The 12,850-nt window shown below is 36.7% G+C and overlaps 1 protein-coding gene across 2 annotated transcripts in view; it reads left to right on the top strand.

Moving 5' to 3' along the window:
* The window catches only part of DCDC1 (doublecortin domain containing 1), a 479,157-nt gene that overhangs the window by 423,046 nt on the left and 43,261 nt on the right, over nt 1–12,850 (top strand). For both annotated transcript variants that reach the window (XM_042906361.1, XM_042906360.1), the window contains 4 exons: nt 169–327; nt 1,449–1,649; nt 6,430–6,523; nt 8,889–9,059. In XM_042906361.1, the coding sequence (XP_042762295.1) occupies nt 169–327; nt 1,449–1,649; nt 6,430–6,523; nt 8,889–9,059 (625 nt within the window). The remainder of the gene's footprint in view (nt 1–168; nt 328–1,448; nt 1,650–6,429; nt 6,524–8,888; nt 9,060–12,850) is intronic.

Genomic DNA, 12,850 nt, shown 5'->3' with positions numbered 1-12,850 from the left:
GGTCTAAATTATGTGTTAGTAAGATATGGATTTGCGATGTTAGGCACGACAATGGAAATGCGATTTACAGATCTACCAATATCCTTCAGGATATGATCAGACTATCCCTCAGAGAAAACTCTGTGAGTAAAAATCAGAATTCTTGTGTTTGCTTCTGAACCTTGGTAGAGATTCACATGCAAGAGCCCATCTTCGAATGAAAGCTTGTCACACACTTCCCAGATATGCCTGGCAGGAAACTCCTCATGACTTTGATGAGGATGACAGTCTTACAAAGAAAATGGAAGAAGAACTCTTTGAAAATGTGGAACCACAGAAGAAATACAGGTAAAAAGTTGCAAGGGATTCTTGTGAGAGACTTCTGCCTGGCCTTAGATTTGCTCACTTTGAGGCAAAATGATTCTTGTGGGTTTGCCTTACTGTTAGCTGCATGTACATCAACATGCACGTTTTTGTCTTTCTTGTGTCTGTGACTAAGTATTTGCAAGTATTTGTGGGAAGGCCCTTCTCCCTTTAGCTTATTTTGTGCCACGTGATGTAATTTCTTGTTCACTAGTGTGTCTTTTCCATTCAACAGTAAGCTCATCCACCTGTGTCTCCTGATAACTTAGCACCAAGCCTGTGTGTTTGTTGAATGAATGTGTGAATGAACTTAAGAATAAGCATATGAGACTCTTTGATGTCTTTAAGAAATTAGGAAAATGTAGTTTCTCCTTTTTCATTTTATTTTTTCCTGGTCAATGTCCAATGAAATAATAGGAATTTATAGTACTTTGTATCATTCCATAATCGTTAGACGTTTGCATAACTTGATAGCATTTTATATAAATTAAACAGTCTTGGCACTTCGACCTTTAGCATAGAGTAGGGGCTTCATAGATGTTTATAAATGTATTTGATTGACAATGCATTGTGGTATTTCATATGTTTAATAAGTCTTCTTATTGCCTTAAGATCCTTAAGCAAGAGATTCCTTTGAATTAACTTATTAGTATATCATTCTTTTTTATGATATTCTATGAGTTGTCAGGGAAGATGGAAAAACTTGAACAATGGCATTCTATCTGGAGATAGAGGCTAGAAACAATCATGATCTGAACACCTTTGTTTCTCCCTATTTCCCTTTTACCCCTCTCCTTCTCCTACTCTTTTTCCCCTTTAATTAAATTATCTCTTCAACTAAATTTCTTTTTGTTATGCTGATGAGTTTCTCATATTCTCTTGGATGAACATTTATTTCTGTTACAGAATAAGCCCAGAATTCTACCTTTTTTACATCAGCTTGGCAGTGCAAGGCAAATAACATTGCTGCTGCCCCGATGATAATGCCTCACCGTTACAAGTGAGTTCAGTTCACAGCAGGTCTCTCGCCAACGGAACTTGCGGTCTCCAGCACATCAAGTGCACAGGACATTTTTCGGCCACTAATGGGATTTTCTTTATCTCAGCTATTCTCCAAAGCAGAGTAAATTGCAGAAGCTTTGCCACCAGCAGTTTGAATACAGAGATGAGCAAATTATATGCCATGCTGCTCCTCAGTTAGTTTTGGGAGTAAGAGGTCCTGATCTGCGTTCAGACACGGAGGTAGTTTTGGTGGAGAGAAAAGTGGGTGACAGTCATCAACGATGGATGCACAAGGAAGGCAGCAGGTAAACCCTTTATATTGTGGGGTCAATATATCAAAATATATCAACGGAAGCCTAAAAGATCTGGCATGGTCCCCACAGAGCAGGCAGGGCGTGTATCTGAGGACTTCGGATTTTTTATTTAATGTAGCCAATAATTTTTTATCCTTCTCAAAGAAGAGAGAGTGAAATCAAATGTAAATGCTCAGTAGTCTCTAGACAGCGTATCCACTGTCAATTCAGATAAGAAATAGGAAATGTGACCTACTTGGTTCATAGTTTTCACTGACTGTTGAAGTTGAGAGAAAACTGGGATGTCATCTAATTTTATTTTTATGATTTGAAAGGATCAAGCAAGAGCTTTAAAGAGTCCCCATTTAAAACTTTTTGCAGTACTTTTTATTAACTCAGTCTTCTGCCCCTCCCCACATCTCATGCATGCATGCAGTTGGTTACTTCCATCAAATAACGAACTGATATGGTTTCCGCTTACACAGTGAAAAGGAATCCTTACCTTAGCAAATATATCGATCCAATCCAACCCAATGGCTGGCCCATGTCTGGATCCAGATTCAAGCCAACCACTGTCAAAAGGTTATTTCTAAGACAGTCAGAAGAAATTTAAAAGTCTAGGTACCAGATGATATGAAGGAGGTCTTATGAATCTTGTTGAGTGTCAAAATAGTTTAATGGCTATGTTAAAAAAAAGAAAAGTCCTCGATCCCACGGTCCGTTGGGTTCGAGCCCCGCATTGGGCTCTGCACTGACAGCTCAGACCCTGGAGGCTGCTTCTGATTCTGTGTCTCCCTCTCTCTCTGCCCCTCCCCTGCTCATGTTCTGTCTCTCAAAAATAAATAAATGTTAAAAAACAAAACAAAACCATTTTAGAATAACACTTTTTTCCCCATTGCTCCTTGGGGGTAAATTTATTTCACTGTTTGGAGATGTCTCTGCCAGGATTTAAGTCAAGTGTAAAGAAATTTTATAAATAAAAACATTAAAAACCTTTAAAAAAAAAAAAAAAAGAAAAGTCCTGACCACTTGGATATATATTGTAGTATTTATACAGAAAATTAAGAGATAGCTCAGATTTGCATTAAAATATTCTAGCAAAAGCAAAAATGTAAAATGTTATGGGGGAATGGATGAAACAAGAATGGCAGAATGTTGACAACTGGTAAGTCGTGGTGGTTTCTTAGATCATTCTCTCTGTTTTTGTGCATATATGAACATTTCTTTAACAAGAAAGAAAACAACTCCTTAGATTTTAGATTGGTTTGCTTCAAATTCTACCATTAGTCTTACATGGTGGAGCTCCAGGGGCCTCTTCAATCTCTTGAAATCTGTGCAATACATATTTTTTTTCTGGGAAAGAGCTGTGATTTTCACTGGATTCTCAAAAGATATGTGATGTGAGAGGTTTTGGAATTGCTTGGAGGCAGATTGCATAAGCTTCAGCAGGCGGCAGCAGCAGCCCAGCGTGGGCAGGACGGGAGTTAGCCTTACTGTGTTCACTGTCTGAGGTGAGCCAAGCATTGCAAGGGACGCTTATTGGGCTTGTTTTAGAAAAGGCTGAAAAGCCAACCTGTAGCTAGACCTGGTGAGTGTGTTCATTTGCCCCATTCATTCTAGCTAAGCTAACTTTACAACAGGGAGCTTTAGAAGCAGGCTTTTGTCCCCGTGATTGATTTGCTCTATGGGACCAGAATTCATTCATTCTGCTGCAAAGGGAGCTGCAAAGGCAGTGTTTTTAGGTGCTGGTGCTTTAGCTAAGAAGAAAAGAGATGAAAATCCCTGCCCTGACCGAGCTAGTGCTACCCAGCTGTACATTTCTGGAATTTAGCCATACAGCGTACTGTATCATAGTGGAGGTCCTACTCAAGCCCAAGTTGGACTTTGAGTGTGACTGATCAACTGGGGTGGGCACAAATGGGGAATGAGAGAAGAGACCTTGAGACAGGAGAAAGTCAAGCATAATGAGTTTTAACTCCGAAATATTTCCTTATTGGAAAAGGGAGTGAGTTCTGAGTCCTGCTAAGTGTTTGTCACTGGTTTTGCTTTTCATCTTGAGTGCTGTGGATAAAGCCTGTGAGGAGGGGAAGGCCTTTTAAGTAAAAACAGAAAGAAATTTGCCTAAAACTCTGTGAAACATTGGAACACCACCAGCACTGCCAACATAATGGGAGGTACCAAGTGGCGATCACTGTGCTGAGAATTTTCTATCATTAGTCCTTTCATTCAGTCCTTTGGGTCTGGGATTATGTTTTCATTTTGGCCTTCTATTTAACATATAAAATAACTAGAAATCTTATATCTTAAGCAATTATCAGCAAAATCTCTTCAGGGAAATTATGGCTGTGAGAACAAGATCTTTCTGGGACAGCACATGGTCTAGGCTAGAAGTGCAAGAAATGAGCAAGGGGGCACGGAAATGTAGTAGGAAATTGCCACAGATGCATTCACTTGGTTTCCAGCCACACAGAAGAATGATCCAGGTGAACTTTTGAGATAACCTGGCATCTTTCTCCCATTTTCAACTCTGGCAAAATCTGAGTTAATCATTTGCCTTCTAAAGGGAAATATGAAATACTGCTCAGGGATGAAAATCCCCTCAACTGGACTTAGAATTATACAGGGGGAAATCCTGTGTCATAGAATTTGGAGCTAAAAAAGATATTTAGAATTTTCTAGTCTTAATCACTTGATTTCAAAACTAGGTAAACTGAGGCTCAAGAGATTAAGTGACTTGTAAGCACTCATTCCTTGGGTTAGTGGAAGGGGCTGTGGTGTCGTGCTGGATATTCCTGGGACACAGACTAAGTTCTCACACTACTGTTTGGCACAGAGTGGGTTTTAGGTACATGTGTATAAACTCAAGCTTCCTGCAGAATGTAAGCAGTCTTGCTAAGGGCAAGTGCCAGTTGACTGTTCAGAAATGAAAAGAATAACCAACACTATCCTGGCTGAGCATGGCATTGAAGCATGAGAGAAGTTGCTATATCCGTTCTAAGCAACAGAAACATAGACAGCTAGGTAACTAACTTGGCACCTCAGTAGGTCATTGCAGGAAATGTACAATCATTCATTCATGAAAATGCAAGACACAGACTGTGCAGACGGTGAGGCTACACAGGTGAACAATATAGAATACCAGTTCTTGTGCAGTTCTTGTCCAGTATTGATGAACTCTACAGAGGTATTTGATAAAATCAAATACCCATTTTTGACTTAAAATGATGCATCATTAATTAACAATAGGAGGGAGAAATACATTATAAGATTAATAGTGATTAGAGGAATGTTTAAAATTCTGTTACAATTTTTCCTGTATTTTCCAGTACTTTGTAATTCTTTACAATGGGACTATATTGTTTTATGTTCATAAGTTTAAATTAGATATCTGGAATTTTTGCAGTCTTAAAAGGAGAAATATATTACTTTTATACCAGACCCCCACTCTCACATCATTAAATTTTATAGGACAAGTTCTATTTTCCACAGCAGGAATGCCACTGCTGACGTGTAGTGTCCCTATGTTGACAGACACAAAGAATTGTTTTTTTCTGTACAGATAAGATCCTTGAATGTTTGGCTTATTTTTGCTTTTAAGTGATGCAAGGAAAAGAATTTGAGTGTTTTAGCCCAATCATTTTCTTCCTTTTTTCAGAGATTTATGTAAGCTCCTATATAAGATAACTTAAAAATATTCACATATATCTTGGAATTTTAAGGAATGCTCCCTTAGAAAAAGAGAGTTCATGGAAAAGCTATAAAAAAAATCACAACCATTAATAATAGTAGTTCATTCTAAGTGATGTGTGCTAGGCAATGTTCTATGCATGTTCTATGCATTAATTCATTTAATTCCCAAAGAGTCCCTTGAGGCATGCGCCATTATCCTGTTTTACAGATGAGGAAACTGAGGCACAGTCTAGTTAAGCAAAACCATACAGCTACTGAGAGGTAGATTCTGTATTCAAACTCAGGCACTGTGGCTCCAGAATCCATGTTCTTAATCATTCTGTCACAGTGCCTCTCATAATAAATAGCAGGACAGGTGAGGAGGGTGTATAATCAGTATGGGTACAATCTGGAGACAGAAACCACACAGTTATTTAAATGGGATATGTAACATAAAGAATTACTAAACAATAATAAAGAGTAACTATCAGATATTTAAAAAAATCCTCTGTATGGTACTCTGGAGCTGAGGGAGTTGAGAACAAATTTAAAATTGGGCCCTTTCTCAAAACTGGAATTCAGAACTCGTTAGAAAAAGTATGCGTGCAGCTAACTGGATGGCGGAAGTCTGTTGGTTTGCCTGGCCAGACCTGGTCTGCAAGGAGGAAGCAACATATGTGGGGGTACAGCTGGTTTGGGGGCACACAGGCATGAAAAGGGGATGGGATGCTGGTGTGGCAGAAGGTTTAGAGCTTGTGATGTCCATGTCAGGAAGGCCACAAGCAAATGGTTACTAGGCCAGTCCTGTGAAGGTTCCAAGGGACTCCATATTTTTGGCACCTGGTTGGAGCAGAACAGCACTAGATATCCTCACTCCCAACTGCTGACCCCATGCAGCAGCCAGGAAGAGCAAGAGAGCCCCTTCCTCCTGCAGTGTTCCTCCAGCACTCTCTACTGAGAAAGCTTCACACTGTGCTTCTGTAGGGGAGAAATGCTTAAAGGATTCATATCCATTATCAGAGAGCATGTATGGAGCTAAGAGGCAACACAATGGGAAGTGGCACAGGGGCAGCTCTGATCTGGTTATGCTACTTGATGATATGCCTAGTCCTGTTTTCCCAAGGACCTTTCACCTGGTGAGTAACCCGGACCTTGTGCTGGCAGTGTCTATGACCAAAGCAAGAAATGAAGTCTGTGGCTATCCAGTTATTGTTCAGGTAAGACATTTATAGACTAAGTAGTAATCATGGCCCTTTATTTAATTAAAGTTAAGTAAAGCCCTATACTTCCTTGTTGTGGAGAAAGACAATGGCTGTCATAGAAACCTGTCTTGAATGCTATTGTTAAAATATTTACAATAGTCTGCCTAGATTTCAAATTCAACATGTTCATGTAGCTCTTAATTTAGTTTAATCCAACAGATGGTGACTGTGGGCTTGCTGCATGTCAGGAGCTATGCTAGTTACTTAAATCAAATCCAAGGGCAAGCATGTGAAATTATCCCAGTAGCACTCATACAGTCTCAGTGGTGGGTATGGTCAAGTGAATAGCTGTTAGATGCGCGTGCTTTAAGCTCACTGATTGGGACATATGCAAGTCCCCTCTTACCTGGCAACTGAAGGGAAAGAGCATGGGCAAAGAGGTCTTCCTGAAGGATGTGAACTCATCCATGTTAATTCTACCAAGAGACTCATTTCAAATACACTTTTAACGTGCTTTTGCAAATGCTTACAGCAGCCAGACAATTTTTGGAGACTTCAGAGAAATCTGGGCTCATCTGAGTTTTGGGTAAAGAGCTATGGAGTTCTTTTTTCATGTTTATCTGTCATCCTTACTTATAACCAAAGACACTCCCTAACTGGACATGTATTTTCCCTTGTTAAGACAAAAGAAAATTTAGGAGCACTCCTTCTCTGAATTTATTTTCTGTATCCTCTATAGAATTTACCATCTTTTTGTTGAATAGAATAACTGTCTCTAAATTACACTTGTTTTATTCCATGTTTTTAATAGCAATGAGGCAGCTTGTTTTGCAGGTCCTGAATCCATAATTGGGATAGAACAATCTGGACAAATATCAAAGCTTAATTAAGTCTTCTACGCTGATGACAAATATGGACTAAAATTTTATTCTAGGAGACATAGTGTGTATAACATTACATTCTTCCCTGTCACGTGCCTCTTTGGCATGGGCCACAGTGAGATTAAAACCTCATGCAGATGCAAATTTAGCACCTTGATCAGTTTCATAAAATTATAGATATTGACATTTCCCCCTAAGGTTCCCATTTTTAAGAAATGCATTTGATCTTAAGGTAATTTGTATTACTTTTCAAGATTTTTTCCTTTGCTGATATTTTGTTTTTATTTCTTGAAGCAATCAGTTTGTGAGAAAATATTAAAGTTCATGTGAAATAACAAAAATGAGGCACACTAGGCTAATGTTACTAGACCCCCCACTCTCTGTTCCTTGAAATACAGTCTTTGTTTTCCAGGCCTCTGAGGGACGCTCTATTGTCTGACCTATTAAATCAGTTCTTAAGACCCATTTATTTTCCTCTTTACTATCAATCTCTCCTTGGTAAAGTAAGTGCTATTCATTACAAAGTTCCTTGAGGTGTCGTGATATGTTTAGTTGGAACTAATCTACTGGCTTAAATTCTCTAAAACTGAAACTACTCATTTCTTTACTTATGCTTGAGCCAAGTTTTATAATTAGAATAAATATGCTGTGTCTGTTACATATAATACTGACTGTACTCATATCTTCTTGATAACCAGTAAAACATAAATTAAAATAGCAACCAGGTACTATTTTTCATTTATTGAATTGATGATGTTTGAGCAAGAATGTGAGGAAAACAGGCCATTTCTTATACGGTGTAAGTGTAAACCAGAATAACCTTTCTAGAAAGCATTTGGATATGATAAAACTTTATACGACATACCATAATATTTTAAAATGACCTTGTTATTTTATCAACACTTGTACTTGAGTTTGTTCTAAAGAATTTATCATGTATTTACATAAAAATCTATGATTGTTGATTGTTCTTTTGCATATAATAAGGAAAATCTGAGAAGCAATCTACATGTTTAACTATTGGGGATTGGTAAAATAAAACATCACTGAGATTAAATAGTATATATATCCTTTAAAAATATTAGGAAAAGGTTCATGGAATTGAAAAAAAAAAAGCCCAGCGTGGAGCCCAATGCAGGGCTTGAAATCATGACCCTGAGATCAAGACCCGAACTGAGATCAAGAGTTGGACACTTAACTGACTGAGCTATTGAGGTGCCCCATGGAATATTTTTAAGTTAAAAAAAAAAAAACTAATGCAATTACCAAATTGTGTGCATTTTGTGATTTCATTTTTGTAAATCAAAGAATGCATATTTATAAATGTAAAAAATGTTGTGTATATAATTATCGAATATTAATATGATTATTACTATGTAGTAGAATTGAATAATTATCTATACTTTTTGAATTCATGCGATGAAATATTTGACATCTATAAATAAATAGTAAACTCTCCTGTCTGCTTGACTCCATATTTTATCCTTTTTTTCCCCCAGCAATATAAACCTTATAACAATGGGACTTCCAATCAAAAGTGGAATTACATGGAAAATATCAAAGCTTTCATGGCCTTTCATAGCACTGCACTTGATAAGGAAATCACAGCAGCAAATTATGCTGGTATTTGTACATCCTCTGTGACTAAAGAGGAAAACATTGATCAACCAGTAAGTGGTTCTTTTCTACTAAGGATAAAAGGAAAACAGGAGAAAATGGACAATTTAATAAAGCCAGAACTTTTTTTTCCCCTAGAAAACCTTATATTCAGACAAATTAAACACTGATTTGTGAATGAAATCATTTAGACTCTGTGATTCTGGTTAGGAAACAATGAAGAAATATTTGTATTACCCACTGCTTATATTGTTTCAATGGCTCCCTATCATTACCACCATCTTTGGTCCATGATCAGTTCACCAGAACACTCACACATACTCCCACAGCTGTGCCTGCCACACTAGATGTCACTCCACTCCAGAAAGCATATTAAAATGTGAATGATTGTAAGTGACTTTAACTATATTGCATTATACCAAGCATAGGTCTAAGTGTGAATACCTATACTCTACTTTCTAAGGAAGTGATTCTTCAGATTTGGTTTTTATTAGTAAGGAATTGCTGCATACTTTACAAATACCTGAGGTATTTGTGCGTCAGTATATCAAGCTTATTGATAAACATTGGCCTGCAGAAATCTCAAAATGCACACTGCAGGATTCTCCAAGATCCTCTTTACTCTGCTTCTCAGACATCTCTAAATAGCTGCCTCTTCTCCTTCACCCAAAATTCCCTGGCTCTGCTAAATAATTTACATTTGCCCAAATTTACCATACCATTCTGCCTGTCTTTGGTTTTGACTATGCTATCCTCCCAGCATCCCTTTTCTCCTTTGTTTGTGAACTCATACCAGGTGGCAAATATGCTGTCAGAGACTACCAAGATCATCTTCAAAGGAATCAAGTCAACTTGAAAAGGCTCCCAGTCCAAAGACAAAACAATTTAAGCATCAGTGTGTTGCATTGACATACATCAGATGTCTACTGAATGTGGCAGATTGACATACATCGGACATGTTTCAATCCATGTATTTGTACTGATAAGAATAACAATAATTCATTGATCACAATTAGATGATGCTTAGGAACAATTAGTTACTTTGACAACTAGGAAATAAAGAATCAAGCATTTATTTGTTTCCTTCCTTTATGAACTATATGTTAGGATAACAAAATAGTAGATGAGAAGTTTCACTCCATAGGAATTCATTGCCAGCTAAGAAATGAATAAGGTATGAAAAAATTGGAATGTCGCTGTGTTGTGAACTTTGATAAAGTAATTGACCTAACCAATGATTATCAGTAGCTAATAGTATTACAGAGACACAACAGGTAACACGTACCCCTTGATGGAAGTATTTAGTACCACTTATGAAGTGTTCCTCCCCACAAAAATGTAACTGGAATTTAATCAAGTCTTTCATTCTAATAATTGACTAGAAACAAAGGAAATAGAGGAACTTGGTAAAAGACACAAAGACCATGTAGTCGTCAAAATCCCAACTGACAAAAAATAGACAACAAATAAATTACAATAAAAGAAAAGAGAGAAAGAGATATAGCAGGAACATGGAGGTTAAAAGAAATTTAAGAGGTATATAAACCAGTTATAATGTATTGACCTGATTTTGATTCTATTTCAAACAAATTTGTAAGAGGAGATGACTATAGAAATTTGAATACTGATTAAATATTTTGTTATATTAAGATAGTATCATTGTTAGTTTTAGATGTGATATTATAGTTATGATAAAAGAATTTTTATCTTTTAGAAATATATACTGAAATATTTAAGAATGAAATGATATAATGCCTGGGATTTACTTCAAAGTAATCCAGGTAGGAGTGGGTGGGGTGCAGATGGAACAAGATTGGTAGTTATTGATAATTGTTGAAGCTGGGTGAAGGGTAGAGGGTGGCTTATCATACATTGGTGTATGATTGAAATTTTCCAGTGATTATGCAACTCGTGTTTTTATTAAAAGAGACAGGAAAGAAAGAACTGTTCAGCTGGTGGGAAGGGAAGGGGAAGAGTAATTACAGAGATAGATGGTGGAGTCGAGGTTGAGTTTTAAAGGGTGGTGGCATGAAAGGTGGGAGGGATAGTGGAACAGTGGCTGTGGGTTGAGGTCTCAGTGAACATCTTGGAGTTCTGCTAAAGAAAAGTTTAACACTTTTAAGTACCAGAATTTTCTACTTGGCCATTTGGTTTAGAAATATTTTAAAAACTATTTTACGTACTTTTCCTTAACCGGAATAGGCAGAACACCATTTAACCAAGTCAGGACCATCAATATGCTAGTTCCAGTGCCATACATCAGATAGTTGGCACATGGGTTTTACTTTGAACTCCTCCTAAAATCACACATGCAACTTGCTTTCTCCAAAATAATTCTTGAAGGCCATTTGCTGTCTTTCTTGCTAAAAAAGAGTGCAGCTTAGACGATAATATCAGCATGATTCCAACTATCTTTCTATAGAGATGGTTCTACACATAATATTCATTTATTTCCATCTAAGCAGGAATGTTTTAATTTTCTCCCTTTAAGCAATGTGTAAAATGGCTGTTTTGCAAAATGAGTTCTTTAAGCAGAAACTCAAACGGCCTTCTAAGGTCATTTTTAGACTTGAACAGTTTCCACTTTCAATGGCTTCATCAATAACTTCTTGTTTTAGCACCAATCACAGCACTCTTATTTCATCACCAGTAAACTCCTCAATTTCCTAGTCCACACAATCCAATTATTATTTAAGTTTATTTAGTGGCCATCTTGTGACTTTGGGATATTTTCCCTACAGACCTTTAAAACTTGGTTGGATTTTAGTGAATCTAGACAAAATTTAGATTATTTTTGCTAACTTTTATTAATATCCAGATAGTAATTGGGGAAGCTGAGTATGGGTTCATGGGAGTTCACTATACTGTGCTGTTTTGTATGATTAAAATATTTTATAATAAAAAAAAAGTAAAGAAGGGAGTCCTAGAGTTTAAGCCTCAATGATTATAAAACTATTGCCTTTCTTTTAACCATATAATCAAGATGTTCTTTTATTTACATTAACCAAAATACAACTTCCCATTTTCTAACAATGATTTGCTCCAAAAGATCATAATTTTCCTTTCCCAAAAGTTAAATGATAGCTTATCTATTAGAAGTTAATATGATTAATCTGAAGAGTGCAATAATATATCAATTCTGGGATTCACAAATTAAAAACTTCTCCTGGGCCTGGGAGAAATTTACTCATACAAAGTCTCTAAGCCGGTGGTTAGTTCTTAATCTTTTTGGAGATACAGACTTTGAGCATTTCATGAAAATTATGCATATTCTTTTCCCCAAAAATGCACATATGTACACAACCACCTTTTATATAAGTTTCAGGGAATTTATAGACTCCCCCTGAAATCCATTTGGGATGTAGGGTAAGAACTCCTTTTCTAGACCTCATTCTAATGGATAGCTTAGAAAAAGAAAATGAATATGAAGTAACTATTACATGCTTGATCACTACTGTATGTTACATACTGATCAGTCTTAGTGATTTTCACATGTTGTCTCATTTAAATAATAAATATGATGAAGACACTGAATAATTTATTCACAATCACATTACCTACTATATATATAGTAACAGTCATTATTGATCAGACTAACCCCATGTAATAGACCGTATGTCTATAAGGCCAAATGAACAGATCAAGTTAGTCATTTCAATAAATCAAGGAAATTTTATAGAGAAAAGGATTAGTCAAATCAATTGCCTGGTATTCTGCACAGAATACCAGTAGCTGACTTACTGAACTTTTAAACTCTGTTTAAGTTCTACAGGCATACCAAATGTATTGTACTTTTTTTTCCATCAGCAGTTTCCAAGCAGTATTAAGTGTAAATGAATTAATG

The sequence above is a fragment of the Panthera leo genome, chromosome D1, assembly GCF_018350215.1.
Source record: "Panthera leo isolate Ple1 chromosome D1, P.leo_Ple1_pat1.1, whole genome shotgun sequence".
Lineage (NCBI taxonomy): Eukaryota > Metazoa > Chordata > Mammalia > Carnivora > Felidae > Panthera > Panthera leo.
Note: the sequence above shows the minus strand (reverse complement) of the source record. Positions and strands in the feature narration are given on the sequence as shown.